Genomic DNA, 16783 nt, shown 5'->3' with positions numbered 1-16783 from the left:
GTTATATTAATAGCAAAAGGATAGTGAGGGATAAAACTGGTCCCTCAGAGAATCAGAGTAGACAGCTATGTGTGGAACCAAAAGAGATGGGGGAGATTTTGAACAATTTCTTTTCCGGTATTCACTAAGTAGAAGGATATTGAATTGTGTAAGGTAAACGAAACAGGTAGGGACGTTATGGAAGCTATGATGATTAAAGAAGAGGAAGTACTGGTGCTTTTAAGGAACATAAAAATGGATAAGTCTCCGGATCCTGACAGGATATTCCCTAGGACCTTGAGGGATGTTAGTGTAGAAATAGCTGGGGCTCTGACAGAAATATTTCAAATGTCATTAGAAACAGGGATGATGCTGGAGGATTAGCATATTGCTCATGTTGTTCCATTGTTTAAAAAGGGTCCTAAGAGTAAACCTAGCAATTATCGGCCTATAAGTTTGACGTCAGTGGTGGGTAAATTGATGGAAAGTATTCTTAGAGATAGTATATATAATTATCTGGATAGACAGGGTCTGATTAGGAACAGTCAACATGGATTTGTACGTGGAAGGTCATGTTTGACAAATCTTATTGAATTTTTTGAAGCAGTTACTAGGAAAGTTGACGAGGGTAAAGCGGTGGATGCTGTCTATATGAACTTCAGTAAGCCCTTTGACAAGGTTCCACACAGAAGGTTAGTTAGGAAGGTTCAATCGTTGGTATTGAAGTAGTAAAATGGATTCAGCAGTGGCTGGATGGGAGATGCCAGAGAGTAGTGGTGGATAACTGTTTGTCAGATTGGAGGCCGGTGACTAGTGGTGTGCCTCAGGGATCTGTACTGGGTCCAATGTTGTTTGTCATATACATTAATGATCTGGATGATGGGATGGTAAATTGGATTAGTAAGTATGCAGATGATACTAAGATAGGTGGCGTTGTGGATAATGAAGTAGGTTTTCAAAGCTTGCAAAGAGATTTAGGCCAGTTAGAAGAGTGGGCTGAAAGACGGCAGATGGAGTTTAATGCTGATAAATGTGAGGTGCTACATCTTGGTAGGACTAATCAAAAGAGGACATACATGGTAAATGGTAGGGCATTGAAGAATGCAGTAGAACAGAGGGATCTAGGAATAATGGTGCATAGTTCTCTGAAGATGGAATCTCATGTGGATAGAGTGGTGAAGAAAACTTTTGGTATGCTGGCCTTTATAAATCAGAGCATTGAGTATAGGAGTTGGGATGTAATGTTAAAATTGTACAAGGCATTGGTAAGGCCAAATTTGGAGTATTGTGTACAGTTCTGATCACCGAATTATAGGAAAGATGTCAATAAAATAGAGAGAGTACAGAGAAGGTTTACTAGAATGTTACCTGGGTTTCATCACCCAAGTTACAGAGAAAGGTTGAACAAGTTGGGTCTTTATTCTGTGGAGCGCAGAAGGTTGAGGGGGGACTTGATAGAGGTATTTAAAATGATGAGGGGGATAGATAGAGTTGACGTGGATAGGCTTTTTCCATTGAGAGTAGGGGAGATTCAAACAAGAGGACATGAGTTGAGAGTTAGGAGGCAAAAGTTTGGGGTAACATGAGGGGGAACTTCTTTACTCAGAGGGTGGTAGCTGTGTGGAACGAGCTTCCAGCAGAAGTGGTTGAGGCAGGTTTGATGTTGTCATTTAAAGTTAAATTGGATAGCTATATGGACAGGAAAGCAATAGAGGGTTATGGGCTGAGTGCAGGTTGGTGCGACTAGGTGAGAGTAAGAGTTCGGCACAGACTAGAAGGGCCGAGATGGCCTGTTTCCGTGCTGTAATTGTTACATGGTTATATGGTGGAAAAAGAAGAGTTGCATAATTAAAACATTCTTTCTACATCAAATCTTTTCTGAATGTGATGACTAAGTTGTAGATATTGATATAAGCTATACAATTGTGAAAATAAGGAATGACTTCCAACAATGAAACTACCATAGCAAGCTTTGCTAACGTGAAACATAAAGTCATAGAGTCAGAGAAAACTATAGCACAAAAACTGGCCCTTTGGCCCATCTAGTCACTGCTGAACTATTATTCTGCCTTGTCCCATGGACCTGCTTCTGCACCATACTTTTCCATTCATCTCCCCACTCCAATCCATGTATTTTTTCAATTTTCTCTTAAATGTTGAAATTGAACCTGCATTCACCAGTTCCACTGGCAGCTTGTTCCCGCTCTTTCACCATCCTCTGAGTTAGTCTCACCTAACCTCAATGGAAAAAGCTGACTTGCAATTACCTTATCTATACCCCTCATAATTTTGTATACCCCTATAGAATCTCTTCTCGTTCTCCTACAATCCAGAAAATAAAGTCCTAACCTAACTCCGGTCCTCAAGTCCTGGCAACATCCTTGTAAATTTTCTCTGCACTCTTTCATTGATTCTAAATTTCCTAAGACAAGTAAAGGGAAGCATCCATGGCACTTTGGTACTCCCTCTTGGTCATTAATTTTTCTTAAAGCTTTCTGCCCTTCATTTTTAAGTCTCTTGAAAGAGTCCGTCAAATCCATTGCAATAATATTCAAAACAGATGAACTGAGAGTGCAAACAGAAATAAATTACTGTGATCTGATGGCTGGTATGGAGCTCTGGCTGATGTAGGGTGTTACACAACTACTGTATGACATTAAGGAAGGACAGGTAAATGTATAACTTTGTTAATTAAAGATGGTCTTAGCACAACAGAGAGGGATAACCTGAGTTCTGGAAATTAGGACGTCAGCTCAGTGGAGATGAGAAACAATAAAGGGAAGAAATCACCTGTTAGCTCTCACTCTCACACACTGGAGGATAGAGCATAAAAGAAGTAGTGGGAGCCGGTCACCTCAAAACTAATCAATAAGCTCCAAGCCCTTAGCTTCAATACCTCCTTCTGCAAATGGATCCTCAATTTCCTCAGTTGCAAACCTTAGTCATTTTGGATTGGCAACAGTACAGTTTCTCCTTCACAATCTCCATCAGCACAAGTGCACACAAGGCTGTGTGCTTAACCCCCTGCTCTACTCACTTTACGCTTATGACTGTGTTGCTAAGTAAAGTTCCAATCCCAATTTCAAGTTTAGTGATGACACCACTGTCATAGACTGCATCAAAGGTGATGACAAATCAACATATGGGAGCAAGATTGAAAATATGACTGAGTGGCGCCACAACAACATCCTCTTACTCAATGTCAGCAAGACTAAGAAGCGGATTATTGACTTCAGGAGAAGGAAACCAGAGCTCCATGAGCCAGTCTTCATCAGAAGATCAGGAGTGGAGAAGGTTAGCAATTTTACATTCCTCAGTTTTATCATTTCAGAGGACCTGTCCTGGGCCCTGCATGTAAGTGCAATTATGAAGAAAGCATGGAAGCACCTCTTCCTCCTTAGGAGTTTGCGAAGATTCAGCATGACATCTAAAACCTTGACAAACTTCTATAGATGTGTGATGGAGAGTATATGAACTGGTTGCATCACAGCCTGGTATGGAAACACCAATGCTATTGAATGGAAAATTCTACTAAAAGTAGGAGATACGGCCCAGTCCATCACGGGTAAAGCCTTCCCCACCATTGAGTACATCTGCACGGAGCGTTGTTGAAGGAAAGCAGCATCTAGCATCGGGGACCCGCACCACCCAGGTCATGCTCTCTTCTCGCTGCTGCAATCAGGAAGAAGGTACAGAAGCTTCAGGACTCACATTACCAGGTCCAGGTCATAGTGTTAAAAATATAGTTGAGGAGGAATTTATGCTTCAATTACTTATGGCAATGGTGAGATCCCATTGAAAGGCTGTGAGCACAGGGCTCAAGGAAGGATGTGAATGCATTGGAAGCAATGCACTGGGCAGTGGAAGCAGAGTTTTTGAATATTGCTAAGGCTGAATTGGATAGATCTTGATGTGTAAGTTGATGAAAAGATATTTGGGTAGGAGGCAATGCAATAATGAGAGTACACCCATGTCAACTATTAACTCATTGAATGGCAGAACAGGCTTGAGGGACCAAATTGCTTACTGCTATTAATTCATATGTTGATCCTCGGTGTTTGTTAATGAATAGAAATGTTAAGAGTAAACTCCTAGACTGGAGTTGACCTCCGTTTCATGTGTGAGTGGAAATGAAGTGTTGATTTTATTGTTTGTTTCTAAGTTCCCAAATCTTTATTCTTACAACCCTTGCACGAAATTTTTATTTTGGTACAATACCAAGTTGGCATTGATTTCCTGTCTTATACCTCTTGTAGGGTCCACCTGGAAAAGATGGCATTCCTGGTAAACCAGGGTTAAAGGTAAGTTTAACCTTATGCTTTCAAACACTGATATTATTTTGTGGTAACTGCAGTGGTGGAAGAATATAATAAGGGTAGCATGGTAACATAATGGTGAGCATAACGCTGTTACAGCATCAGCAGCTACCAATTTGGGTTCAATTCCCACTGCTGTCTGTAAGGAGTTTGTATGTTCTTCCTGTAATCTCATGGGTTTCCTCCTACATTCCAAAGATGTACAGGTTAGGGTTAGTGAGTTATGGACATGCTATGTTGGTGCCAGTAGCGTGGTGACACTTGTAGGCTGTCCAGCACAATCCTTGCTGATTTGACACAAACAACGCATTTCACTGTATGTTTCAACATTTCAATATACATGTGACAAAATAAAGTTAATCTTTCATCTTACTTTTGAACTTATTTTGAAGGAATATGTTTCCCAGCAATTAATATTCCAATATATTTAGATATCACATATATATTTTATAGCAGACTAAGACAAGCAAGAATTGTGCCTTAGTCTCAAGGCCAGTCTCATCTACTCTTGGCTGTTCAGCACAGATTTACAGTGACAGGTTAAAACTGCCAATTGTTGAGGTACTTTTACTTTGCTGAAGTCGTGAATTAATTTCAGATTTGTTAGATTCCTTCCTTCCTTGTAAAGTTGGTGCTGCTGATGGAAGGAATGTGATAATGCGTCACTTTAATTAATTATGGGGCCAAGAGAGAAATTTTGACCAGAAATGTAAATAATTCCTTCCCCATGTCCCTCACTCCTACAGATGTTGCTTGACTCATTGAGTTTCTCCAGCAGCATGTCTCTACTCCCAGTTTCAGCCTCTGAGGACTCTTGAGTCTCCATCATCATATTGAATGCCAGAGAATCGTAATTCATATTTTCACAAGAAAGGGACAAAGTCAGTGGTAAATAATTAGAATAGTACAGATACTTGCACATGGAGAGAAATGACTAAGTCAGGTTTTGTACCAAGATACCAATGATAAAATTGGTTATGAAGTTTATGTGATTCTGTTTATCTATTTCTGGTGACCACTGAGGTGGAATACTCCTTCTTGATGACGATTAAACAAGCAGCAAAGCTGAGCATATTTAGCTGCTGATGATATTGCAAGATGGCACCACTTTTCTAAAACAAAAGAAAATCTCAGAAAACCTCAAGATTGAATTTTTGTATAAAGCATCAGACATTTTTGTCGATTTGTAGGCACAGACTGTTCAAAATAAAGCACTGGGAATTTGATAAGATACCCCATGCAAGGCTTATTGAGAAAGTAAGGAGGCATGGGATCCAAGGGGACCTTGCTTTGTGGATTCAGAATTGGCTTGCCCACAGCAGGCAAAAAGTGGTTATAGACCTGTCATATTCTCCATGGAGGTCAGTGACCAGTGGTGTGCCTCAGGGATCTGTTCTGGGGCCCCTGCTCTTTGTTAATTTTAGAAATGATCTGGATGAGGAAGTGAAAGGATGGGTTAGTAAATTTGCTGATGACACAAATGTTGGAGGTGTTGTGAATCGTGTGGAGGGCTGTCAGAGGTTACAGCAGGACATCAGTAGGATGTAAAACTAGGCTGAGAAGTGGCAGATGGATTTCAACCAAAATAAGTGTAAGGTGGTTCCTTTTGGTAGGTCAAATATGATGGCAGAATATAGTAATAACGGTAAGACTCTAAGCAGTGTGGGGGATCAGAGGGATCTTGTCCTAGTCCATAGGACACTTAAAGCTGCCGCGCAGGTTGACTGTGTGGTTAAGAAGGCGTACGGTGTATTGACCTTCATTAACTGTGAGATTGAGTTCAAGTGCTGAGAGGTAATGTTAGAGCTATATAGGACACTGGTCAGACCCCACTTGGAGTACTGTGCTCAGTTCTGGTCAACTCACTACAGGATGGATATGGAAACAATAGAAAAGGTGCAGAGGAGATTTACATGGACGTTGCCTGGATTGGGGAGCATGCCTTATGAGAATAGGTTGAGTGAACTCGGCCTTTTCTCCTTGGAGCGACAGAGGATGAGAGGTGACCTGATAGAGGTGCATAAGATGATGAGAGGCATTGATCATGTGGATAGTCAGAGGCTTTTTCCCAGGCCTGAAATGGCTCATACGAGAAGGCATAGTTTTAAGGTGCTTGGAAGTAGGTACAGAGGAGATGGCAAGTGTAAGTTTTTTACGCAGAGAGTGGAATGTGCTGCCGGCGACTGTGGTGTAAGCTGGTACAATATGGTCTTTTAAGGGACTCTTGGATAGCTACATGGAGCTTAGAAAAATGGAGGGCTATGGGTAACCTTAGGTAATTCCTAAAGTAAGTACATGTTTGGTGCAGCATTGTAGGCCGAAGGGCCTGTATCATGCTGTAGGTTTTCTGTGTTCTATGAATGTTGTTTTTAAAGATTTTGAACTATTGTCATAATGCTGATAATTTATTTGGCACAGCTTTGGGTAGTCCCCAAAGATGTGAGCTCACAGCAGTAAACTGTGAATTCTAATAAGGCAAAGTAGAATTAAATTAGTAGAAATAGAGACATAAGAGACTATAGGTGTTGGAGTCTGGAACAGTAAACCTGAAACATTGACAGTTCCTTTTCCTCACAGACGCTCTCTGACCTTCTGAGTTCCTCCAGCAGGTTGTTTGTTGCTTCATTGGAAATAGTTGTTTTTGTCAGTGAAGTGGAGTTTGATGGTTTGTTATGTTGTACAGAGGTTGGGTCAGAATAAAGGGAGATGTAGGCTGCATCTAATTTTCCTCAAGTAGAATTGACTTGTGTTCGACTACACTAATAGTTCTCAATTTGCAACATAAAAAACTGGCTATTGCATTGAAAGCCCAGTGGCCAGAACCACAGAAAAGGAAAGATCCATGTTGAAGATCTGATATCCATACATCCCCATTTCCCAGTGGTCAAGATTGTCCTTTGAGATATGTAGTATTGACAAACCTGTATTGGAAATTCAGTTTACATGGGTAACTCGGACTAAATTCCAGCAAAAATAATGAGAATAAGAATGAAGCAGCTGTGAGGAAATTCCAGAAGAGGGACGGGAGACAAAACAGAAGAGGCAGTCTGTATTGCTTCCATCCAGTTTCAGAGCAAGGGGCAGGTGCTCAAGTTTCCTCCCACAGTTGACAGGTTAACTGGTCATTCTAAATTGTCCAGTGATTTGGGTAAAGTTAATCGGGGGTTGCTGGGCAGCGCTGCTTGAAGGGCCGGAAGGCCTATTTCCTACTGTATCTCAATAAATAAATAAATATTCAAGAACATTTCAGATGTTAAGTGCTCAGAAGGCATAGATTTAAGGTTGGGGGAGGGCGAAAAGGAAGTCTGCAAGGCATTTTTTTTCCACAAGAGATTGGTAAGTGCCTGGAACACAATACCTGGGGAAGTGATGGAAAAGAAGTATGGTCACACATTAAGAGGTATTAAAAAAGACGCATCCTCCAAGAGGACCACAGCCTTGTCATAGGGTTTGGAGATTTGCATGCCTCAATGACCCAGAGAGCTATGTTGGCTGGAGTAGTGTCACCCATGCCAAATGGGTCAAAGGGTAGAGGCCAGACTAAGAGTGGTCCACCGTCCTCCAGGTTTGGGAGTCCATCTCAGGGCTAACATCTCTGACTAGTCAAAAAACAATTATTACAGAAACAGCAATGAAGAATCCTTCTGTACTGACAGAGATGGAGGACCTTCATTGCTGCCCTAAATGCCAGTGGCATAATGGGCAGTAAGTGAAAAAGGCCAATGAACAGGGAGAGAACAGAGGGATATAGGCTATGTGAGGGCAAATAAGATTGGCTTTAATGGAATTCTGGTTGGCATAAAATAGATGGGCCTTTTCCTCTGCTGTACTGTCCTATATTCTCTGTCTCTCTGCTAACTTTGGATAATATCTCCAAGAGATAAAGCAAACAGAAATTCTGCAGTAATATAGCTCAAATATAAATCCACATTATTTGTTTTGAAAAGCTCTGTTTCAGGAATTACCAATTCTGTTGTACAGAAGGGAGATTCCCTTGAATAAAGAGGTATGACATATGGAGTAAGATTATGAATAATGTATGCCTCTAAGGACAGAACACATTGTTGAGAAAATGTTAGACAAATACAAAGGTCTTTCCAATTAGCTTCCCCATTCCGATCACAACTGTCACCTGTATAGTAATTACACCAGCTACATTGTCTAAAAGATAATTAGACTCTCTGCAATATTCTGACCCTAACATATTTTCACCAAATCTCATTAATACTCCCTTGATTGGGCCAGGGAGCAGAATTGTGGATAAACTGAGATTTACTGAGAGTATAGGGAACTAATCAATTTTAGATAATCTGGCTCTACTCTCCACCACCAACATAAACCCATTGCTGGGCTTCAAAAACGTCACATTGATGTATTTTGTCCTCCAAAATTGGCTATGTTAGCAGTAAAAATGAAATTGACTGCTCCTGAAAATGAACACTCGTCATGTGCAATGTCCAAGTTTGCCCCATCATCTGCCCTGGAATGGTTGAAGCACCTGCAAAATGCCAATTGGAAAAGTTCTCACTGGCAAGGAAATCCTTGTGTTGGTCTTGTTGATTTATTCTCAACTCGTGATATAGTTGGAAGGTGAGCAGGTCAAAGGAATCATATTGGACAGATGTCTTTTATGTTAGTGGTGAGAAATCTTTGTGGCAAGATTATCTTGCTGTTCAACAAAAGACAACATCTGATGTTAGCGCCGTGGTAGCATAATGGTTAGCACAACGCTGTTACAGCTCCGGACATTCTCGAGTTCAGAGTTCAATTCTGGCGCCGCTCTGGAAGGAGTTCCTGTGTGTCCTTCCCATGGAATACCTGGGTTTTCTCCTGGTGCTCCAGTTTTCTCCCACAGTCCAAACACGTACCAGGTTAGGTTAATGATCATTGTAAATTGTCCTGTGGTTAGGTTATGGTTATTTGGGACTGTGGGGTTGCCAGGGTGACGTGGCTGGAAGGGCTCACTCTGTGCTATATTGCGAAAATGGAGCATTTTAATCTGCAGGAGTTCAAGAAAAATCCATGTGGAAATTGCTGACAGGAATTTTGTACTCTTCCTGAAAGCAGTCAAGGTGTTGGTTGTGACTAATTCTGCACTAGAATTGACTCCACCAACAAATGCAGGATTTCCATATAGTACTGGTTCACCTTTTACTGTTAATTCTCTCACAGGGTGATCATGGAGTTCCTGGAAAAGATGGGCTGCTAGGAAGTCCTGGAGAAAAGGTAACCTGATGTGAGGATTCAGACTGGTAGGAAGAAATAAGAGCTTTATTTCAAACAACTATCTTGTTTATTTCCATCCATTCCTGATTGTGATGAAACATCATTAGCTTCTGTTTCTCTTCACAGACGCTGCAGATTTACAGCATTTTCTAGCTTTATTTCAGGTTTCCCGGTTTGGTTTTGTATTCAGATTGTGATCTCATTTGAGATGGGTACTTACCGATAAACTTCTTGTAATACAGTGCACTGGGATTTCCCAATGTTGGAATTGCACCCTTAGCCACACCTACGTTTGCTCTTAGCCAGAGGAAAAGAGCCAAGGTGGGACAGAGCTGGAGAGTCAGCTGATGCCCAGCACAAATCCCCACACCTTGCCCCATGAAACTACAGGAGGGCAGAACACACGGACTGAATTGACACCCATACTGATGCTTAAGCGTCATAAATCAAACATCGGTGAGTTGATGAGGATTCAGTCACAGGAGAGTTAAAGAAACTGCGGCAAGTACACAGAAGGTTAATGGGAATGGCAGAAAATTATGAGAGCACTTTTGTAAAGTAAATGGGGAGAAAGTGCTGCACTCAGCAGGTGGGTTACTAGCAAAGGGACACTGTTTAGATAGTGGGCAAAATACATACAGCAGAAAGGAGAAGAGAATTTTTAAAAAGCAAATATTGCTATGAATAACATGTCTCTGAAAAGGTAGGAACAACAAATGAAGTGGCATTCAATGGCAGCACATTGCTGGTCTGTAAAGAAAAATCCAATGGGTTAGAATTCAAAAGGAAAAAGAAATGGAAAGTGTTGGAAATCTGAAGTAGAAAGTATTGGAAATATACAACAAGTCAGGCAGACAGCGATAAACAGAGTTAATGGTTCAGGTCAATGATCTTTCATCAGAATTGGAAAAGCTTAGAAATCAAACATGTTTACGTTGCAGAGAATTGGGTATGAATCCTTGTGAAGGGTATTCTTTCCATAAATGCTGCCTGACCTGCTGAGTTCCTCCAGCATTTTGTTTGTGTTACAGTGGGTGAATGGGGAGAGGTGGAATGAAGAGAACAAAGGGGTTATCTGTATTTAGGGTAGGGACAAAGAAAGACTAAATGATACAAAAGATGATGATATTGGCTGTGAGAGGAACATAAGGGCTTGTTAGTTGCAGTTTATCTGCCCGGAGGAGCTGTATGTTAGGAGATAAAGGTGGACAGATGAGAGAAAAAAAAAAGAGCAGGAAGCATGAAATACCGAACGATGCTGTTTCTGGACATCTAAAATATACAAGAATACTAGAAATACATGGCAGGTCAGCTTCTTTGGAGATAAAAACTGGGTTAGTATGACAAATTGATGGCCTCTTCTAATATGAATTGTTTCACCTGGCAGAAGTGGTTGGAACCCTGGCCCGTGGGAATGGAAGTGGTAAAAGAGCATGAAACAAGTTAGATAGCTCTTTCTCTGCTTCTGTGTCAATCAGATAAGAGTTTCATTGGCAAAGGACTTTAATGCTGACCCTTTAAGATGAGATTATTAGAATGGTGACTACATGTAAAGAATCTTGAGATTCACTATGTTGATGTTTCCATTCCACAGTGATACTAAATTTTATTTATCATCAACCTCATATTAGGGTCAGATAACTATATGCATATCTAAATATTTCACTTGTATATTTGTCGTCAATGGCCAGGCTAACCCCCTGTTTCCTAATTTTAGGGAGAGCCAGGAGAAAAGGGAGAAACTGGACCCCCGGGGGTAAAGGTAAGAAAATGCATTATGAAGTTCAGACCATTTGTCTATATGGTCCAATAACTAAGAGATGAAGTAGACAGTTACCTGTGCAAATTATTGCAACTTCACTTAGGAACATAATAGATGTTACATAAAGGAATAGGGGAAGATCACTAGGCCCCTCTGTCCTGCTCCACTTTTCCACAGGAACAAGGTTGATCTTGAGTCTTTTTCCTGCACTAGTCCCCTAAAGTTTTGATTCCCTCAATATCTATTGATCAAGTTTTGTGTTGAATGTTCTGCATAGTGTCATTGGGTAGAGAATTTCAACGATACAACACCCTCTGGGCAAAGAAACTTTCAGCCTTATTTTGATTCTGTGGACCCTGGCCTTGAGCATCTCAGCCAGGGAAACATCATCTCCATATTTACCTGTTAAGCCAGGTAAAAACTTATTTTATTATAATAGAATCACCTCCCATTTTCTGAAAATCTGTAAAGCATAGGCCAGGTCTTCTTCACCTCTCCCCATAAGATAAATCTACCAGCCCCAGAATCAAACCTGGCCCTTAACACCCAGGAGACCAAGGAGATCATTGTGGACTTCAGGCATGCTAGGAGCCACACTCACGTCCCCACCTACATCAACAGAGCTGTAGTGGAACGTGTATCAAGCTTCAAATTCCTTGGTGTCCACATTTCCGAGGATCTCACCTGGTCCCTGAACTCCTCCATCCTGGCCAAAAAGGTGCAACAGCGCCTTTATTTCCTGCGGAGCATCAAGAAAGCTCACTTCTGTCCCAGGATACTGACGGATTTTTACCACTGTACCATTGAGAGCATACTCACCAACTGCATCTCAGTGTGGTATGGCAATTGTCCCGTATCAGACCACAAAGCACTCCAGCGTGTGGTGAAAACTGCCCAGCGGATTATCGGCACCTAATTGCCCACCATTGAGAACATCTACCATAAACACTGCCTGGGCAGGGCGAAAAGCATTATCAAGGATGCATCTCACCCTAAACATGGACTTTTTACTCTCCTCCCATCCGGTAGGCACTACAGGAGCCTCCGTTCCTGCACCAGCAGGCACAGGAAGAGCTTCTTCCCTGAGGCTGTGACCCTGCTGAACCTCACATCACAGCGCTAAGCAGTATTACACCCATATTGTACTGTCTCAGTACTTTTATATTTGTGTGCTGTAGCACTTACTTTTTATTCGCAGTTATCTTGTAAATAACACTATTCTTTGCATTTCTGGTCAGATGCTAACTTCATTTCATTGGCTTTGTATCCCTACTCGGCACAATGACAATAAAGTTGAATCTAATCTAATCTAAACTGCTGAATCTTTGCTGCAAAGCTCTTGATGAAGGATCTTGGCCTGAAGTTTTGGCTGTTTATCCTCCCTCCTAAATGTGGCCTGACTTGCTAAGGTCCTCTAGCATTTTGTGTGTGTCTTACTCTAGATTCTTCCACAGATAGGGTATAAGACCTGTTTGCAATATTCCAGGTGGGGTCTCATAAAGCCCTATATCATTGGAGCTAGACGTCTCTACCCTTGTACTCAAATTCACTTGCAATAACAGCTAACACTGTTTCCCTCCTTAATTATTTTTCTAGATTCATGTAACCTAGGGCCCTCTGAACACTAATACTTTCCAATCTCACCTTTTAAAAAGGGCACGCTACATATTCATTTCTTTTCATGAAGTGACAATCTCACATTTATCCACATAGTATTTCATCTGCTCTTAACTAATCATTTAACCTATGTATTTCTCCAAAAGGTTTCTCAGCATACACAGCCACACTGCAATCTGTCTCTGTATCATTAACAAATTTAGATATACTACACCTAATCCACTCATCTAAATAAATGGTATAGACTGTAAATAGCTGGTCCTGTGTCCTGCACTAGTCGCAGCCTCCCAACCTGAAAATGACTTCAGTTTTCTGTCCAGTGATTCATGGCTCAGTACCATGAGTTCTAATTTTGTCTAATAATCTCTCACCTACCATATTACCAAAGTATTCTAAAAATCCCAATACATCCATCTTATCTGTTTTGAGTGTTGCATCCTTAAAAACAGATGCATCAAGCCTTGCTGACTTTGCCCAATCCTATTATTTATTAGATTATGAGAACACTCAGTCCTCTTTTATTGTCATTTAGAAATGCATACATGCATTAAGAAATGATACATTGTTTCTCCGGAGTGATATCACAGAAAACAGGACAAACCAAAGACTAACACTGACAGAACCACATAATTATAACATATAGTTACAGCAGTGCAAAGCAATACCATAATTAGATGAAGAACAAACCATGGGCATGATAAATAACGTTTCAAAAGTCCCCAGATCGATCGACTCCCGAGTCCCCGGGAGGCAGGCGGCAAAAGGGAGAAACTCCCTGCCATAAATCTCCAGGCACCGTCAACTTGCCGATGCCTTGGAAGCAGCCGACCACAGCCGACACTGAGTCCATCCATCTGAAAACTTCGAGCTTCCAACCAGCCTCTCTGATACAGCCTCCCGAGCACCTTCGACCTTGCCCCAGCCGCTGAAACATGCAAAGCCGAGGATTTCGGGGCCTTCTGCTCTGGAGATTCCGGTTACCACACAGTAACAGCGGCAGCGAAGCGGGCATTTCAGAAGTTTTCCAGATGTTCCTCCATGCTCTCATGTCTGTCTCCATCAATCAGGATTGTGCACAGTCCCCTACTTGACAGATAACAGACATCACCACCGAAGTGGCCGCGCGCGCTGCCACCGCGCTGCCATCTTCTCCTCCTTAATATCGGAATCCTTAATATTGGGTTCCAGCATTCTCCCACTGCTGATATCAGTGAAGCTAAGGGAAGACTGCCTTCCAAAAGTGGAATTAGAGTATAAGTTTCTTCGAGAAGTTACCTGAGCTTATTATATTGAATAGCATTTATACAGCACTTTTGACCACATGAAGAGATCCCAAAGCGCTCTTTTTTCGTGTTTTTCATGGGCATGGTGGTGAGGAGGTGGATTCTGTATAGAATTATCCACAGTGTTGAAATGGCAAGTGCTGAAAGTTAAAGTGAAAACATGAAATGTTAGAGACACTCAGCAGGGAGCCTTGATGGAAAGAGGAACAGGGTTAATATTTCAGGCCAACAATGAAAGGTCCAACATTTTCTGCTGTTTCTATAGTTCAGAACATGGAATAGAATCATTTTTGGACATGGAATTTGATAGGAAATTTCTGGTTTATTTTCCCTGGGTGATTGTATTTTTAATGATGCTTTAGCTCTGCATGGGCTGTCAAGTCAGCAGCAACTTTCACTCCGGTCCAATAACTAGTGGAGGAGTAGATATTGAATGATGTATAAAGAATGTTAGAATTCTAGGCCATGATTGTGAGCAGTGGTTGGAGCTTTTTTTTAGATAGAAAAATTACAAAATTCTCCAAATCTACTGGAAAAAAATTAAAAGTTATATCGGAATCTGAATCTGAATCAGACTCTGGTTTAATATTACCGGCATATGATGTGAAATGTGTTAACTTTACGGCAGCAGTACAATAAAATACATGAAATAAATATAGAGCAAAAACTTGACTTAGTCAATATAGATATCCATTAAATAGTTAAGTTAAAATAAGTAGTGCAAAAAAAAATTAAAAGGTAGTGAGATAGTGTTCTTGAGTTCAATATCCATTTAAAAATTGAATGGCAGAGGGTAAGAAGCTGTTCCTGAATTATGGAGTGTGTGCCTTCAGGCTTCTGTACCTCCTACCCGATGGTAACAATACGAGGGCATGGCCTGGGTGGTAGAGGTCCTTAATGATGGATGCCACCTTCCAAAGGCACACTGTCCTTGAAGATGTCTTGGATACTGCGGAGGATAGTACCCATGGTGGAGTTGACTGATTTTACACGTACTTGCTTTGATCTTGTACAGTAATCACCCCATACCAGATGGTGATGCAGCCAGTCAGTATGCTCTCTACACTACATTTGTACAAGTTTTTGAGTGTTTTAGTTGACAAGCCAAATCTCAAATCTCTCTGAATGAATTACAGTAACTGTCTTGCCTTCTTTATAGCTGCATCAATATGTTGCATCCAAATTAGATCCTCAGAGACTGATACTCAGGAACTGGAAATTGCTCAATCTCTGCATTTCTGATCCCTTTATGTGGATTGGTTTGTGTTCCTCACAACCCTTTCAGAAGTCTACAATCAGCTCTTTGGTCTTGCTGACGTGCAAGGTTGTGACTGTGACACCACTCAACCAACTGATACATACACCCTTTTGTCACCATCTGAAATTCTGCCAACGATGGTTGTATCATCACCAAATTTACAGATTGCATTTAAACTGTGTCTTGCCGCTCAGTAGTAGGTGTAGAGAGAGTAGAGTAGTGGGCTAAGCACACACCCCTGTGGTGCACCAGTGTTGATTGTCAGTGAGGTGGAAATGTTATTTCCAATTTGCGCAGACTGTGGTCTTCCAGTTTGGAGGTTGAGGATCCTGTTGCAGAGGGAATAAACAGAGGTTAGGTTCTGTAGCTTTCTGATCAGGACTGTAGGAATCATGGTGTGAAATGCTGAGCTATAATCAATAAGCAGCATCCTGACATAGGTGTTTGTATTGTTCAGGTGATCCAAGGGTGTGTAGAGAGCCATTGAGATTGTGTTTACTGTAGACCTATTGTGGCAGTAGGTAAATTGCAGTGGGTCCAGGTACCTCCTGATACAGGCGTTGAGAGGCTATGACCAACCTCTCAAAGCATTTCATCACCATAGATATGAGAGCTACTGGGCAACAATCATTAAGGCAGCTCACGCTTCTCTTCTTGGGCGCTGGTATAATTGTTGCCCTTTTTTGAAGCAGGTGGGGACTCCTGACCATAGCCATGAGGGATTGAAGGTAGATTAAATATTAACTTTATTTGTCACATGTACTTCAAAATGTACAGTGAAATGTGTTACTAGCATTGATGACCAACACAGTCCAAAGATGTGCGGGGCAGCTTGCAAGTGATGCCATGTTTCTGGTGTCGACATAGCAAGTCCACAACTTACTAACCCTAACCCGTACGTTTTTGGAATGTGGGAGGAACTCAGAATACTTGGAGGGAACTAATATGGTCATGGAGAGAAAGTGCAAACTCCTTACAGACAGTGGTGGGAATTGAACCCGAACTGCTGGTGCTATAATAGAATACGCTAACTGCTAGTGAATCAACATTAGGGTCTACTCCCAAGCCAACATCCCAAGCAACAAAACCATAGGTTTTTCCATCAATTATGTTGGGCAGCGCCACGCCTGATTTCCAAAACAGATGCTCTTCTCTGAGGTGAGGAGAGATTGTGAGGAGGATGAGGAAAGAGTGTTTCACTTATAAAGAGAAACTAGAGAGGTTAGTTATACTCTCTCTGGAGCAGAGGAGGATAACAGAGAAAAATATTGTTGATTTTGATAGGATAGACTGCAGAGTACTTTAAACAAAAAAATCTGTAGATGCAGGCAGCATGTGTAGA

The 16783-nt window shown here is 41.4% G+C and overlaps 1 protein-coding gene across 2 annotated transcripts in view; it reads left to right on the top strand.

Moving 5' to 3' along the window:
* col19a1 (collagen type XIX alpha 1 chain) overlaps positions 1–16783 on the top strand; it is a 374732-nt gene that overhangs the window by 204957 nt on the left and 152992 nt on the right. For both annotated transcript variants that reach the window (XM_072250470.1, XM_072250475.1), the window contains exons 19-21: positions 4236–4280; positions 9468–9521; positions 11239–11283. In XM_072250470.1, coding sequence (XP_072106571.1) covers positions 4236–4280; positions 9468–9521; positions 11239–11283 — 144 coding nt within the window. The remainder of the gene's footprint in view (positions 1–4235; positions 4281–9467; positions 9522–11238; positions 11284–16783) is intronic.

The sequence above is a fragment of the Mobula birostris genome, chromosome 2 (genome assembly GCF_030028105.1).
Source record: "Mobula birostris isolate sMobBir1 chromosome 2, sMobBir1.hap1, whole genome shotgun sequence".
Taxonomy (NCBI): Eukaryota; Metazoa; Chordata; class Chondrichthyes; order Myliobatiformes; family Myliobatidae; genus Mobula; species Mobula birostris.
The sequence above is the reverse complement of the archived record's forward strand: the minus strand, read 5'-3'. Positions and strand labels throughout refer to the sequence as shown.